We start from the raw sequence: 16033 nt of genomic DNA, 5'->3' as shown, positions 1-16033 counted from the left end.
ACAGGTGTCAAACTCCGGCCCTCCAGGGCCGGTATCCTGCATGTTTTAGATGTTTCCCTCTTCCAGCACACCTGATGGTCGTTATCAGGCTTCTGCAGAGTTGGATGATAGGTTTATCGTTTGAATCAGGTGTGTTGGAAGAGGGAAACATCTAAAACATGCAGTCATAACATTAAATCCACTATACTTGAGCATTTTCTAATGTTATAATGATTAGGCTGTTTTATGTACTGGTGTTGGATTTTAATTCTGTGTAAACGTTTATTCCATCTTTATCTGTGTTGTTCTTTCACGGTTGAATGAACATGTATATTTATTTCTCATTCCCTTTTCTTCACATACAACAAAACACAACAATATTATGTCTCAGCTTATTATTAGTATTAACACAACTTACAGATCCCGGTGGATTTACAAATACACAGAACATTTAGTAACAGGCAGAATACTGGTACAATTGCACTTATTTTTCTAAAGACATTTCTGGTTCTTCATATTTTTTCAGGTTATTCACATGTAATTATGAAAAGATAGATAAGATAGATAAGATAGATAAGATAGATAGATAGATAGATAGATAGATAGATAGATAGATAGATAGATAGATAGATAGATAGATAGATAGATAGATAGATAGATAGATAGATAGATACTTTATTGATCCTGATGGAAATTCAAGTGTAATATAAAATGTAAATATTTCCATAATGTAATTTTACCTTTTTCACATTAAACCATGATTTGTCATCATTTACAGGTTGTTATGTTTTTATTTGACTATTACTGACACCATGGACTGTTCATATCCTCAGTGTAATTTTTGTGGTGAAAGTCCGGACTAGACCGTTTACGGGGCTGGTTTTGGCCCACGAACCGTATGTGTGACACCCCTGATATAAACTAACATGAACATCTTTGATCATTTTATAATTTACCTGCACTTCTGGTTCTGGTCTGGCCCCTCAGTGTTTGAGGCGTTTAGACGTTAAACCTCACCGTGTTCTTCGGACTCACCTGCCCTTGTGTTTCTGCCAGAACTTGTCGGCCGCCGTCAGGTCGTAGCTCTTCCTGTTTTTCTTTTTCGGTCTGGCGCCGGAGGGCGAAGGCTCCGCCCCCGCTCCCTCCTCCATCATGACCCGGTTCAGGTGGAAGTCCTGGTTTACAAACAGAAACACAGAGCACTTTGTCTCCATGAAAGCTCACAGTTATTTTCTCCTGATTTTCATGATCTGGATCCAACTTTAAGTCTCTGATGGAACTCGGTCCAAAACAAAAACCACCAAGAAAAACCCAACACGTCATGTTTTCATTTTTACTTTATGGTTCTGAATCCTTCCTAGAAGTCTATAAAACCTGATCCAGGACCAGCAGAAGCCTTTATCTGGCACATCAGGACTCATTAGAGCTCAGTGTGTCCCGACGGAGGCCGATGGGGAACAGATCCTCCACCCGAACCCTGAACCCAACAGAGGATCATAATAACACTGTCGTCATGGGAACAGCAGAGGCATGATGGGAGATTTAGAGCCCGGACAGAGTCTCCCACTGAGTGTGTTCAGTCTGTGTTTATGGGAACGAGATGACGCAGACGGAGCCATCTGGACTGGACCAGACCGGACTGAGGCAGATCCAGATCTTGGTCTGGACCCAGGTCCGGACAGGAAGTACCACTGAGGGGGGCGGGGCCACCTGTTTCCAAAACACATGACGGCCCGAGGCTTAAAGTTGGAACTGATATCAACTGTGTTTGGACGAGTTTTATTTAAGGATCAGGACAAAAAGAAAGAAATTAAGACAAAACCAGAGACAAAGGATTTGACTCTGACACTAATTTAGTTTTCAGTTTTTGAGGTAATGAAAAACAACAACAATTATTATTATTAGTGTTCTACACACGTTTCTTTTTTTGTTGTTTCTGTTATTTGTCGTTTCTTTGATTGCCAAATAATTCACATTTATGCAGAGTCAGTTTTGTCACGACTGTAATGATTTAATATAAACAGATTCAAGTTGTGACAAATAGATTTTTTGTTGTTAAACTGATTTCAGCATCATAATCCATCGTAACCTGTTCAGTTTGACTAAGTTTGGACCAGACTAGAGGAAATTCCCTCTAGTTCCTGAGATTTTATGTTTGTACGAGTGACCGACATGACATCAGAGGTCTTGACCTTTGACCTTTGGCTACTTAAACAGTCTCAGTTTTCCCTCGTGTTGAAGTGAAGGTTTGAGTCCAATTTCCTGTCAAACTGGACCTAACCACAACACGCACCAACAGACACTTATAAAGATCTATATGCATTTCAAAATGTCAAAAACATTGCAAACATTTAAAGAAACTGATGAACTGCATGTACTTGTCCTTAAATAATGCAGTGAAAACCCAGCAAACACTAACATAACGTATGAAGCGTCACATCAGACGATCCTGAAACGAGTCCAGAGTTAGACGGAGGTGACGACGTGAGGCATTCAAGGACATTAGGACAGACACCTCTGAAATGCTTCGAGTTCCGTACTGATTTACTGTCTTAAAATCTGGCTCATTTTACAGCTGCAGCGTTTGACAGTTCGCTCATAAATCCCATAATTCCTTTCATCAGATACTTATTTAAGTGTCTGAGAGGAAACTAGGACTTGACCTTCTTCTATTTTAGGCTGTAGAAGATCTAGCTTTTACAGAACTCAGGCAGGTAGGGGTTAAATATGGGACTGTTAGGATTTTTCTGATGATCCTGGTATCGACTGGAAACGTCTTCTCCTGCGAGATATGAAACATCAGGTCGTAAAACTTGGACAAAGAGGAGAAAGTGCACAATCAATGACTAAATTTTTACATATGAAACCGGAGGAAACTGCAGAAACAGTGACTATTTCCACCAGGGGTGTAAGAAGAGTTCTGCAATATATTGCAATGTTTCATTTCACAAAACTGTATCGATACAAAAACTACTGTATCAATATTTTAGGTATTTATTCAAATGCAGATATGGTGGAGGTTCATTTTTGTTTTTTGTTCTTAGCTTACTGGCCGATAGGCTGTAAGCTAATGTCGTCATGCGGCCTCCGGTGGTGGCGTCTGTAGTCCATTACAAAAATTTCAATCGTCTTCTTCTCTGAAACTACAATTCCGATTGAGTTCAAACTTGGTATACAGCTTCTTTATGATGATGTCAACAAAAGTTAGTGAAATTATTTGGATCCGTATCTGACTCTGGATTTGGTGCAACTTTGAAAAATTTCCCCATTATAAGAGATAGGAAGTGCCGGTAAGCTACAGGGCCATTGGTCCTATTTTTCTTTTTTGTTTAGATTTTATTTACTATTATTTAATGTTATTTTTTTAAATAATGGTTATTTGAAGCATCCTAAAAGCCCTTTTTAGTATCTGAGAGAAAAACACTGATGACTTTAATTCTTTTGTAGTTAATATTTTGCTCCCCTATCTATCTATCTATCTATCTATCTATCTATCTATCTATCTATCTATCTAAACTCATATACACTATTTTTGTTTCAACTTCCAAATGACTTTTTTTTAATCTACATTTAACCTTCCCTAAGTGATTTAATGACATTTATTATATTATCCTCTGTATTTTGCATTTTTCAGTATAAATTACATATTTTCCTTTATTTAATTCACTGATCATGTAGATGTTCACTAAAGCTCAGTGTAAATTCAAAGGAGACGTGACTTTTTCAGTATAATCTCTCATTAACTGAACATAAACCCAGTGTGTCCATCCACTGTCATTGATCCAACACCATGGGTTTTACTGAAGAATCCACGTAGTAGAAGATGACGGTGCTTCCACGGTAACTACGGAGCCTCTGAACGTCCAAATGGGTCATATCTGATGACCATGAAAAGATAAATAACTGTATTTTACACCAATTATTTACATGTATTGATAGGATTAGTGGATCAACAGGGATTAAACAGTTCAGATGGTTCAGGTGGACGGTGGATGTTTTGGGTGTTTGAGGGTTAATCCGTCAGTCCTTCTATGCCCGGGTTAAATCATGACAGACCATTGATGAGTCGACACTAACACTAATGTGTGTTATTTTTTGTGTATTTTACTGTTCATTGTCATGGTTTTTTTGCAGAACAGTACATCCACTGTGTTTAGTTGTGATTATATAAGACAAACACACTGAGTAATTCCTTCATTATTTCTGATCTTTGAGTTTCTTACTGACGTGTATTTTGTCTTTATTTGGTCTGTTTTGTCTCATTCTGACATGTCCTCCTTTAAAACACAAACTCCTCTGTGCATAAGTGGAAGCAACTCAAAGGAAAGTCAGCACTGAAGGATTAATATGAGGCCTGGGCTGCGGTGATGAGTGATTTTTGGGCTTTTCCTTGCCAGATTTTGGAGTCTTGTCACTGCCTGGAGGTGTGTGTGTGTCTGCTGACGTGTTACGCAACACCTCCATGTAACAGTACGTTCCAGTGCTGTCAGTGTTATGAAATAAGATATCAAATGAAATAAGATATAAAAAATTTTATTTAAGGACTTATCTTGACAAATAATAAAAAATAGGACCAACAGCCCTGTAGCTTACCGGCCAAATTAAAAGCTTTGGGAAATGTATCCAGATGCCATTTATTATCACCCAGTTATGTGTATTTATGATATTACAGAAATAGCCCATGTTTTGGTCATATTCCAATCAGATCTGTAAAAAATTCAAATTCCAACTTGATATCATTGATACTTACTGATTTATTGGATCAATCCACTTCCTATCTGCTATAATGGGAACATTTTTCAAAGTTGCACGAAATCCAGAATCAGATCCAGATGGAAATAATTTCAATACCTTGTGTTGACATCATCATAAAGAAGCTGTATACCAAGTTTGAAGTCAATCAGAACTGTAGCTTTGGAGAAAAAGACGATTGAAAGTTTTTCCCCATAAGAGCCCATGTTAAATTTTCTGTAAGTTCCCAGATCCAGAAGAAGATCCTGATCAGCATGTGGACATTATGTTTTGGTCATCTCCCCATCAGGGCTGGACTGTAGAAATTTACACTGGATATCATTTATATTTACTGAGTTATTGCATCCATCCACTTCCTATCTCTTATAATGGGGAAATTTTTCAAAGTGGCACCAAATCGAGAATCAGATCCGGAACCAAATAATTTCTCTAACCTTTTGTTGACATCATAAAGAAACTGTATACCAAGTTTGAAGTCAACTGGAATTGTAGTTTTGGAGAAGAAGACGATTGAAATTTTTGTAACAGATGACAGACGCCGCCGCTGCTGCCGGACACCACATGACGACAATAGCTTACAGCCTGTCGGCCGGTAAGATAAAAATCCAGATGAACAAAACTGTGCGTACGCCCGAATCCAAGCACACTTCCTTTGTACATCCCAATCAGCGTGGAATTGAGTACATATGTTGGAGTACCAGACTCCTCCCTCTCCACGTCCATATTTAAATATGCAAATCAGCATAAACAGGGTCTGCAGGTGGGATTCCCTCTGGGATTCCCCTCTTGCATGATCAGTTGAGGACGTCAAGGTGGACGCGAAGCAGAGGCCAAAATAGGCGGAAGGAGAAAGAGATGAACTCAGCCCGTTTGAGCGGAGTCGCCGCTATTTTGAGTGACACTGGTCTAAAAGGGCTGACTCAGATCACCCCCAAAGTAAATATGTATTTAGTGTTTGTGTAACTCACACATTAGTTCATTCTACGGGTCATACATCAGTCTGATCACAGCCAAACAAGATAAAGGTTCATGTGTAATCACGTCAGAATATCAAAGAGGAAATCCAAGACTGTGACTCATGTTAAATCACTCCATTTATTATTTCCCAAAAGACAATGAGACAGAAGAAGGTCAGATGCAGTCCCAGTCTGTCACAGACCGTGGGATTCCTCTGGTCCAACAGCCAGCTGCTGATGCCCGTCTCCTCACCTGTGCTCACTACAGTCACCAGAGGACATCATGAGGACAATCGGCGGCGTCAGTGAGCGCCTGGACCAACTTATAAATGTCCTCACAGACATTAACATTACATTACATGCATTTATCAACAAGTGAATTCTGTGTCCTCGTCTCTTCATATGGTTGAAATCACATTCTGTCCGGATGGCAGGATCGGCATTGATGGGTCCAGGGTCTGGTTCTGGTGGGGGGGCTGTGCTGCTCTGACAGTAGGATGACGTGCCAGTGCGTTCATTGTTCATCTGTGTATCTCTGGTGTGCACATCAATCGAAGGAATGACCTTTGTCACATTATTAACAGTTTCCCAGTGTCACCTCTAAGTGTCGCCAATGGTTCAAAAGCACTAGAAACGTGCGTACACCAGCTCTGAAGTTGGTACGGAGGACCGCACATTTCCACGGTTATGTCACTCTTTGTACATCTGAACGTGAGCGTGGAAAAGGGCGTACACCACATTTTTGTGCGGGCGCAAGCTTTGTACATGAGGCCCCAGGTCTTTGAGTCTTTTTCCACAGCAGTGCGATACTTTTCTTGGTATTGAACAAACTGAGGAATATTCTCTCATTTTTGCTGAAGTTGTGGTGTGTGTGTGTGTGTGTGTGCGCACTTCATGCTCCTGTAGTTTGTGTAAATGAAGGAATGCCATGCACTTAAGTGTCACATGTGCGACCGCTGACTCACCAGGACGTCGTGGATCAGCGCCTGATAGGTCCAGGTGTGATGGAGGGGCGTGGCCATGTCCACATTACGGTCAGCCAGGACGAACAGAGGCCTCTGGAAACTGAATGAGGCGGGGGAGGAGGAGGAGGAAGAGCGTTATCAGACAGACACCAGAGCGTTCTGGGACATCATCACCTCATTGACGTCTCCTTTACCTGAACTGTCCGGCGGCCATGTTGTCTCCGGTGAACAGGCTGTTCCTGGCATCGCGCAGGTTTTCACGCAGCTTCTTATCCAACTTCTGCACAAAAACACACAAACGCACACAGTGAGAGTTGACAGAGCTGATCAAAGTTATGCTGATGACACACGTCTGCAGACAGATGAGGATCATCTGCTCCTGCGGACACTGAACTGAAACTGGTACTGACTTAAACCGCAGACGCCGTCAAATAAACAGAGGAAGTCACTGACACGTCAGGACACATGACAAACACTGAGCCTCAGATACAGAAAAAGAACCAGTTTAAGCCATAAACATCCATAATCAGACCTTTGATGGTTTAACAGTAGACGTGTTGGGTCCTTCACTCACTAATCTGAAAATCCACTGTGTTTCCATGGCAACAGCCTCAGTGTTTACATGTAGATGGGTTCAGGACAGGTGTTGAACCTTGGATGAAAACTCTGAGGCAGAGTCAGTACTGTACCTCTGATCCATTACAACTTCCTGTTTCAGGCATCACTGAACTTCAGGGTGTTGTCATGGCAACAACTTCCACACCGATACACCTTTAAATGTGTTCAGGTCAGATGTGTAAGTCAGAGTAAAAAAAAACAAGGTGAATCAGGAAAAAAATCCATCAGAGTTAAACTACTTCCTATTTCAATAATCAAGATCAATAATCTAATCTAATCTCATCCATCCATCCATCCATCCAAAACTGTGAAATTTGACACATCACCACGGCAACAACATTCAGGTGGTTTTGTGCAGTATTTTAGTGTCAGAGATGTTTTGTGTTACCTGAATGCAACCTGAAACTGATGGAGGTATAATTGATCTTTGCTATTTTCAACATCTGAATTTAATCAAATCAGTGTAAATATGTCGTTCTAGCTCCTCATATAAAGTGATTCTGTGTTCAAATCTGACCGTAGTTTGCAGTGACATAAAAGTTCCACAAGATGGCAGCATTTTCACAATAAAGGTTACACAGTTTCCGCGTGTTTAGAGAAGAATGGAGCTGGTTTGAAGAGTGTTTTACTGCATAAAAAGGAGAGTTTGTGCTTAAATAAGTCTGTTTCTACTTATACTGATCTGGACAATGAGGACATATGGTCATTTTATTAAGGTCCAGGAGTTAGTCTGGTCCCTGGAGGCTGCTTCTCCATCATCTACTTCAGGTTTTTACTTTCACCATCACACAGTGCCTCCAGACTCTGTGTTTCCTCTGTTCATCAGCTCCTGTAGACGTCATAACTTCTCTCTTTTTGAGGTTTTCGTCAATAAAACAAAACAAAACAAGAATGAAGAACTCACTGTCACTGACATTTTTGGACATTACCAGGTCAGTTCTGGTTGAGTTGGTGGATTTTCAGGAACCGACACTAAACTTGTGCTAAACTTGTGTTTTTATGAATGTTTGGTCTGATCTGGACTCCTTCGGTTGAAGACATGATGGTGCAGGTTTATGATAAACACATGTTCTATAAGGACTTGGTTCTGGGTGAATTCTGCTGCTTTAAACCAGTCTAAACCCCAGAAACAGTTCTAGTTTTAGTATGTTAACGACTATTTAATACCTTTTGATCTACTAACCCTATCAATACATGGAAATAACTGGTGTAAAACACAGTTCTTCATCTTTTCATGGTCATCAGATATGACCATATTTGGATGTTCAGAGGCTCCGTAGTTACCGTGGAAACACCGCCATCTTCTACAATATTTGAATTTTGGACTTTCTTTTATATAATCCTTTTGTTGTTTGGTTTTAATGCATATTTGAAATAAATAAACAAATAAACAAACATTGATTCACCAGTAAAACCCATGGAGTTGAATCAGTGACAGTGGATGGACACACTGGGTTTATGTTCAGTTAATGAGAGATTTTGCTGAAAAAGTCAGTTTATCGTCAGTTTTCTCTGTTTTGATAAAATAACCTTTGAATTTACTCTGAGCTTTAATGAACATCTACAAGATCAGTAAATTAAATACAGGAAAATACATGATTTACACTGAAAAATGCAACATATAGAGGATAATAGCATAATAAATGGTGATAACTCACTTAAGACAACTTAAAGAGAGAGAAAAAAATCATTTGGGAACTGCCACAAAAAGACCCTGGGTCTTTGTGTTAAATCTAAACTGAGAGTTCTTGAGGCCGACTTCATAACTTGCACTTGTTTTACTTAATCTGCTCATAAATGTTACTATTACTAATTGTTTATTGTTAAATGTGTGTGTTATTTGTGTTTTAACGGTGTAATCTTGTAGCTGTGTGTTGTATTTGCTGCTGCCTATCTTGGCCAGGACTCCTTTACTTAAGATCAGTGAATTAAATAAAGAGAAATACATGATTTACACTGAAAAATGCAACATTTAGAGGATAATAGTATAATAAATGGTGATTAATCACTTAGTAAAAGTTAAATGTAGAGAAAAACATTTGGAAGTCCCTACAAAAATAGTTCTAGATGTTTAAGGGTTAATTAATGTATTTACAAAGTTTTAACTGAACTTTGAGTTATTTACTAATTCTTGAGAAACTCATTATATTTGGACATTTTTTCCATTTTACCACAAAGGAAAAACTATTTTACATTTCGACTTTCCCCTGAATATTCTAAATGAACTGTGTGACTTTTGTTCTGAAGCTCAATTTTGGCAGATTATACTTAAAATCATGTCTTTATGTCTAACATTTGGCTTTAATGTCATTACTTTATTGAACATAGATGTACTTCAGCCTTTTTACTTCGTTGAAAAAGTCACTTTTTCTTCAGTTTTCTCTGTTTTGATTCAACTCTACAACTCTGAGCTTTAATGAACATCTACATGATCAGTGAATTAAATATAGAAAAACACATGATTTACACTGAAAAATGTGAAAATACAGAAGATAATATTAGAATAAATGTTGAAAGAAAGGTTAAATGTGGATGTTGCCATAGAAACAGGTCTTAGAGACATTAAACCCACTGATCTCAGGTTTCTATCTGAGTGATGAAGTCATTGAACTCACCACGGCGACCATCTCTGCAGCGTTTCCACGGGGACAGCGGATGATGGGCACCGCCCCTGGACGTCAGAAGGACAACGGGTCACACAGCTGAACGTGAACGTCTGGAACCTGACGAACATCTGAGCGACTGAACTCACCCAAAGTGACGAAGAAACAGAACAGACTGTCCACGATGGTGTCCATGATGGCCTCCATGTCCGTGTCCTGGATGTCCGCTCTGTTGATGGCTGACGGGACAGACGCACAGGTCAAGAGGTCAACGGAGGGGGCAACAGGCCAACAGGACAACGCAGAGGTCAACGCAAAAGTCAATAGGTTAACGCAGAGGTCAACACAGAGGTCAACAGGTCAACACAGAGGTCAACACAGAGGTCAACAGGTCAACGCAGAGGTCAACAGGTCAATGCAGAGATCAACACAGAGGTCAACAGGTCAATGCAGAGGTCAACGCAGAGGTCAACAGGACAACACAGAGGTCAACAGGACAACATAGAGGTCAACAGGTCAGCGCAGAGGTCAACAGGTCAACACAGAGATCAACACAGAGGTCAACACAGAGGTCAACAGGTCAACCCAGAGGTCAACCCAGAGGTCAACAGGACAACGCAGAGGTCAACACAGAGATCAACACAGAGGTCAACAGGACAACACAGGTCAACAGGATAACAGAGCGGTCAACAGGACAACACAGATGTCAACAGGTCATCAGTGTATGTATCTGTATGTGTGTGTTTGCATGTTTGTGTGTGTGTGTGTGTGTGTATGTGTGTGTCTGCGTGTGTGTATGTGTGTGTGTGTGTGTGTGTGTGTGTGTTACCATGGTAGGAGATGAGCTCTTTGTTCTGGTGACACAGGATGAACATGTCGTCTTCCAGGGTGATGAAGTTCAGGTACTGGTCGTAAACCTAAGGACAGAGGTCAGAGGTCAAAGGTTACATCATGTGTCATCATGCGCCTGGTAAGGAGCCCAACGATGGGTGTGATGCGGCGGTAACCATGGTAACCTTGGTGACTTGGCTGACAGCATTCGCAGCCAGGGCAGCGCTGGCGATGTCCTCCAGTTTACTGCGACTGATGGCGGAGATGAAGTTGAGGTAGTAGGACTCATACAGCTGGTTCCTCAGGTCCTGGAGGATGGAGACAGCAGTCACATGACTTCTGTGTGTGTGTGTGTGTGTGTGTGTGTGTGTGTGTGTGTGTGTGTGTGTGTGTGTGTGTGTGTGTGTGTACCTGACATATCCTGTCGATGTTCTCCTCTGTGGGCATGACGAAGTAAACGGCAGGAACATCAGGGATCGGGTCACGGTCCGAGTGAAGCAAACTGAAACACACACACAAACAAACAAACAAACTGAAACACACAAACAAAAACAAACTGAAACACACGCACACAAACTACTGAAACACACAAACAAACTACTGAAACACACGCACACAAACTACTGAAACACACAAACAAACTACTGAAACACACGCACACAAACTACTGAAACACACAAACAAACTGAAACACAAACAAACTGAAACACACACACAAACTGAAACACACAAACAAACAAACTGAAACACACACACACAAACAAACAAACAGAAACACAAACAAACTGAAACACACACACAAACTGAAACACACAAACAAAAACAAACTGAAACACACAAACAAACAAACTGAAACACACACACACAAACAAACAAACAAACAGAAACACAAACAAACTGAAACACACACACACACAAACAAACTGAAACACACACACACAAACAAACAAACAGAAACACAAACAAACTGAAACACACACAAACAAACTGAAACACAAACAAACAAACAAACAGAAACACAAACAAACAAACACACACACACACAAACAGAAACACACACACACAAACTTATGTCCTGTCTTGTGTCTCTTATGTGTCTCATGGTGTCTCTTATGTCCTGTCTTATATCTCATGGTGTCTCTTATGTCCTGTCTTATATCTCATGGTGTCTCTTATGTCCTGTCTTATATCTCATGGTGTCTCTTATGTCCTGTCTTGTGTCTCATGGTGTCTCTTATGTCCTGTCTTATATCTCATGGTGTCTCTTATGTCCTGTCTTATATCTCATGGTGTCTCTTATGTCCTGTCTTGTGTCTCATGGTGTCTCTTATGTCCTGTCTTATATCTCATGGTGTCTCTTATGTCCTGTCTTATATCTCATGGTGTCTCTTATGTCCTGTCTTGTGTCTCATGGTGTCTCTTATGTCCTGTCTTATATCTCATGGTGTCTCTTATGTCCTGTCTCATATCTCATGGTGTCTCTTAGGTCCTGTCTTATATCTCATGGTGTCTCTTATGTCCTGTCTTGTGTCTCACGGTGTCTCTTCTGGTGTCTTACAGGTGCAGTGTGATGCCCATGTCCCTCAGTTCTTTGACGGACAGCAGAGGAGAGATGATGTCCTGTCCAAACCTGTCATAGATCAGCACCTGGAAACACAGACAGGTCAAAGGTCACATGGCTCAGGGCCAGACGGTGATGAGCTCATGACTCAAAGACGACAAACGCTGCAGGAAATCATGAAAAGGACACAGATGTCTCCAAAGACCAGGGACAGTTTAATCCTGGAGCCAAACGCTGTGATACAGATGATTAAATTAATCTTCTGGTATCTGGTTGCATGATTTTCTAAATTCTGACCCATCCACTAAAATCAACACATTGTAACTAATGTTAAATTCCTACACCAGTGGTTCCAACTTTATTTTATTTGTGACTCCATTTTAACATCACAAATTTTTGGCAACCCCAGATATTGAAAACGGAGACCTTTTCTTAAGCTAAAATTAATTTGTTTTTGATCCTGTAATAGTTTTCTATACTCTGTTTCAAATCCAGGTTAATTTCAGAGGACATTTAGTCTATATAATGTATATTATTGTGGATGGAGGCAGTAAAGCCAGGTGTAGATTACTGCACAAAGGGAGAATTGGATTTTCCTTGGTCAGGATATGTACAGTCAGTCAAGCTTAAATTTACAAGGCTGACAATTAATACTGAACAAACAAGAACTCAAACTACGAATTATGGAAGAGCTGCAGCATCTGAAACTGACCACAATTAACATTTGACAGAAACAGTACCACAGTGCTTCAGTTTCAGCTTCATAGTTTGTCATGTCTTTTATGGATTGGGACCGTCTCTGTCAACTCACCATATATCTTTTATTAGTAACTTTTTATTTTTAATTTCATAAATTACTAGAAATTCCAGGTGACCCGACTTGGGGTCCCGACCCCAAGGTTGAAAAACACTGTCCTACACTAACACCCTTGTACCAAGTGAGTACAAAATGTGCATTGACACATTATAGCATTTAACATTTGACCTAGAACAAAAAAATAATAATAATGAATAATAATCAATGTGGATGTTAATTATTGACATATGACACGATAAAATAAAATAAAATAAAAAAAATACTGATCAACTTTTTTATGTAGGATACTGGAAAAATGTTTGTGTTTTTTGCATCAAAAAGTATGGTTTGTTTACGTCACAAACATGGCATTTATGGCTCAAGTTGGTGAAATACAAAAAAAGTTAAAAACAATTTAAAAAGAAAAAAAAAAAAAAAAAAAGGACATTACTACTGCACTGAGCATATTACGCCTCTTTGGTGATTAGAAGGACCTCTCTGATACCGAAGAGTTAATGAGTGTCTCAGTACCAGTCTGTTAATGTGAGTCAAAGGGCTGAAGGTTCATCTTATGTCTTTTACAGTAAAACTGATAAACTGAAGAGTCTACTGAAGTGTCCAAGTCCTGGTGTGTCCAAACACTGGAAAAGCACTTCGATCATTTCCAGTGAAATACAAGTGTTTGAAGCTCAACTGTAATTGATGTCATTTAATAAACTGTAGTTAGTTTGGGTCCGTTACCTTCCACACCGGTTCTGCCGCCGTGTTGTTCAGAGGAGGAGCATTAAAATTCAGCATTCGCTTCAGAGCCACTGAAGGAAAAAAACAACAATAAGAGTCAAAAATAAGAGTAAAAAAAGTAACAGTCAAAAATAAAAGTCAAGAAGAAGAAGAAGAGTCAAAAATAAGTCTACAACACAGAGGTTGAGTCTACAACCGTTCAGATGCAGATTCAACATCACAATCCATTTCTGAATAAAAAGACAAACATTTACTTTGCAAATCTGAACAGCATCATCCAGCTCTCAAATGAAAATGCAAATACATTTAAGTAAATAACAGAAACTAATAAACAAGTACAAATTATGATGGAAAGTGATTAAATAACCACAATTTAGGAAAATATATTTTCAAGTTGTTGACAAAACAGATTAAGACAAAAAAATACCAAAATTAAAAGACATTTAAATCTGAACTGAACTGCTCCACATACATGATCTACTAGGAAAAAGAAAAGAACATTGTCACATCTAATTTGTATGTGACAGAAAATGACCAACGAACTAATAATTTATTCTTTAACTCATTTGTTCTCAAATAAACAAGACATCAAATAAATTCAAACAGATGCAGAGAGAAACCCAACAATGTTTCCACCCGAGTCAGAATGAAGAGAATTTACAGAAACAAAACCAGACGAGTCCAGTTTCTGTTAAAGGAGATGATTTAATGACAGAAATGAGAACACATTAAACACTGACTAGACTGTTGTATGTATGACAGACCACTGTTGAACAGAAAACAGCCAAACAAACACCAGGATTATAAAATACATACAAACATAATTATCTTAAATGTATTAATCTAGATGGATTTTATAGAATACAAAAAGGTGAAAAGAAATAAACAACACATTTTCATCAGGTTTATGTCACAATTTTTAATATTTAATTAATAATTGACATGTTGAAAGTGAAACTATACTTTAAGAGATGAAGGATGATTATGACTGTTCATTTTTACCTTTAATTTACCAAAAATATGTTAAAATGGGGGAGAAATAACAGTATTACATATCATAATGTTAGTGTTAAATGTTGAATATTTTTGACAAATTAGTCAGACATTAGTACAAACAAATCTCTGTTTCATCAACTACTGGATTAATAAAAGAATGGATGGAAAAATAATCACCTATAAGAGGGAAGCATGGACACAGACAGTAAAACCATAATGAACTGGTAGTTTCATTTCAACATTAAAGTTCTCATATGGAAAATAAAATTAATGACTCCAGCCATAAAGTTTCTCATAATACATGTGCAAACTCTGACTAGTTTTAGGTTTAACTGGATTTACTCTGAGACTCCTGACATTTTCTGGTTGTTTCCATCAGTTTGTTTTAGTTTCTGTTTGTGAAATAACTCTAATATTTCATGTTTTAATAGACTCGGTGTTTGTTCCACGTTAGCAGCCGGTTAGCTTCAGCAGCTAACTGACCCAGGTGGACGGTACCAGCCCGGTTAGTTTAATTAGGGGTTACCCGGCCTGGTTAGCCTTCGGTGGACTGGTTAACCGTCCGGTGAACGGTTATTCTGGTTAACTAGAGGAGCGGTTGGGTTTATTTGTCGGATAATCGCCAGGACCATCCGCTAGCTTCAGCTGTCAGTCCGCTGTCAGTGACCTAACAGCCCGTGGTTGAGCCCCACCGTCAGGCCCGGAGCCGGTTCACCCGTCCGCGGCCCGGTACCGCCTCCGCTTACCGCTGGAACCCCCGGTAAAGGCGTAAAGAGGAGTTTTGCTCACCTGTCTGCTTCTCCCGGGCGGACGCCGCCATGTTGGATGTTGTTGGTGGTGACGGAGCGTCTGATGACGTGGCAGCTGCCGGACGTTACGCTGCGTTCAGGTGTCACAGTGAGAACAGGAATCTAGAATAGCGAGAATAACACTCCCTCCAACTTTATTCGTCTCGATTTTGTGACGTGGAAGAAATATGGAACTTTTGTCATTTTGTCCTGAAACTGCTCTACACTTATTTTTTCTGTGTAAACACTCTTCCAATTTCTGGTCCGAAATTGAAAAATATATCATATCTAAAAGTAATGAAAAGATAACTATAACATCTCAAAATGTAATTACATATTTTAAACATGACATTCACAATTTAGAATTTGTTGTAAATTTGATCATTTTATTTGGAAAATTTCATATACATAAAAATAAATATATCAAAACACACCCAAATTTTAAAA

The 16033-nt window shown here is 39.3% G+C and overlaps 1 protein-coding gene across 1 annotated transcript in view; it reads right to left on the bottom strand.

The window, feature by feature from the left end:
• LOC115414145 (sec1 family domain-containing protein 1-like) overlaps positions 1 to 15698 on the bottom strand; it is a 92809-nt gene extending 77111 nt beyond the window's left edge. The window contains 11 exon segments of the mRNA XM_030127362.1: positions 1015 to 1154; positions 6653 to 6752; positions 6847 to 6932; positions 9886 to 9941; positions 10023 to 10112; positions 10703 to 10790; positions 10890 to 11012; positions 11116 to 11206; positions 12263 to 12351; positions 13803 to 13873; positions 15588 to 15698. Of these exon segments, the coding sequence (XP_029983222.1) occupies positions 1015 to 1154; positions 6653 to 6752; positions 6847 to 6932; positions 9886 to 9941; positions 10023 to 10112; positions 10703 to 10790; positions 10890 to 11012; positions 11116 to 11206; positions 12263 to 12351; positions 13803 to 13873; positions 15588 to 15618 (965 nt within the window). The 5' untranslated portion in view covers positions 15619 to 15698.
• Between the last annotated feature and the right edge of the window lie 335 nt (positions 15699 to 16033).

Source organism: Sphaeramia orbicularis, chromosome 22 (assembly GCF_902148855.1).
Source record: "Sphaeramia orbicularis chromosome 22, fSphaOr1.1, whole genome shotgun sequence".
NCBI lineage: Eukaryota > Metazoa > Chordata > Actinopteri > Kurtiformes > Apogonidae > Sphaeramia > Sphaeramia orbicularis.
Note: the sequence above shows the minus strand (reverse complement) of the source record. Positions and strands in the feature narration are given on the sequence as shown.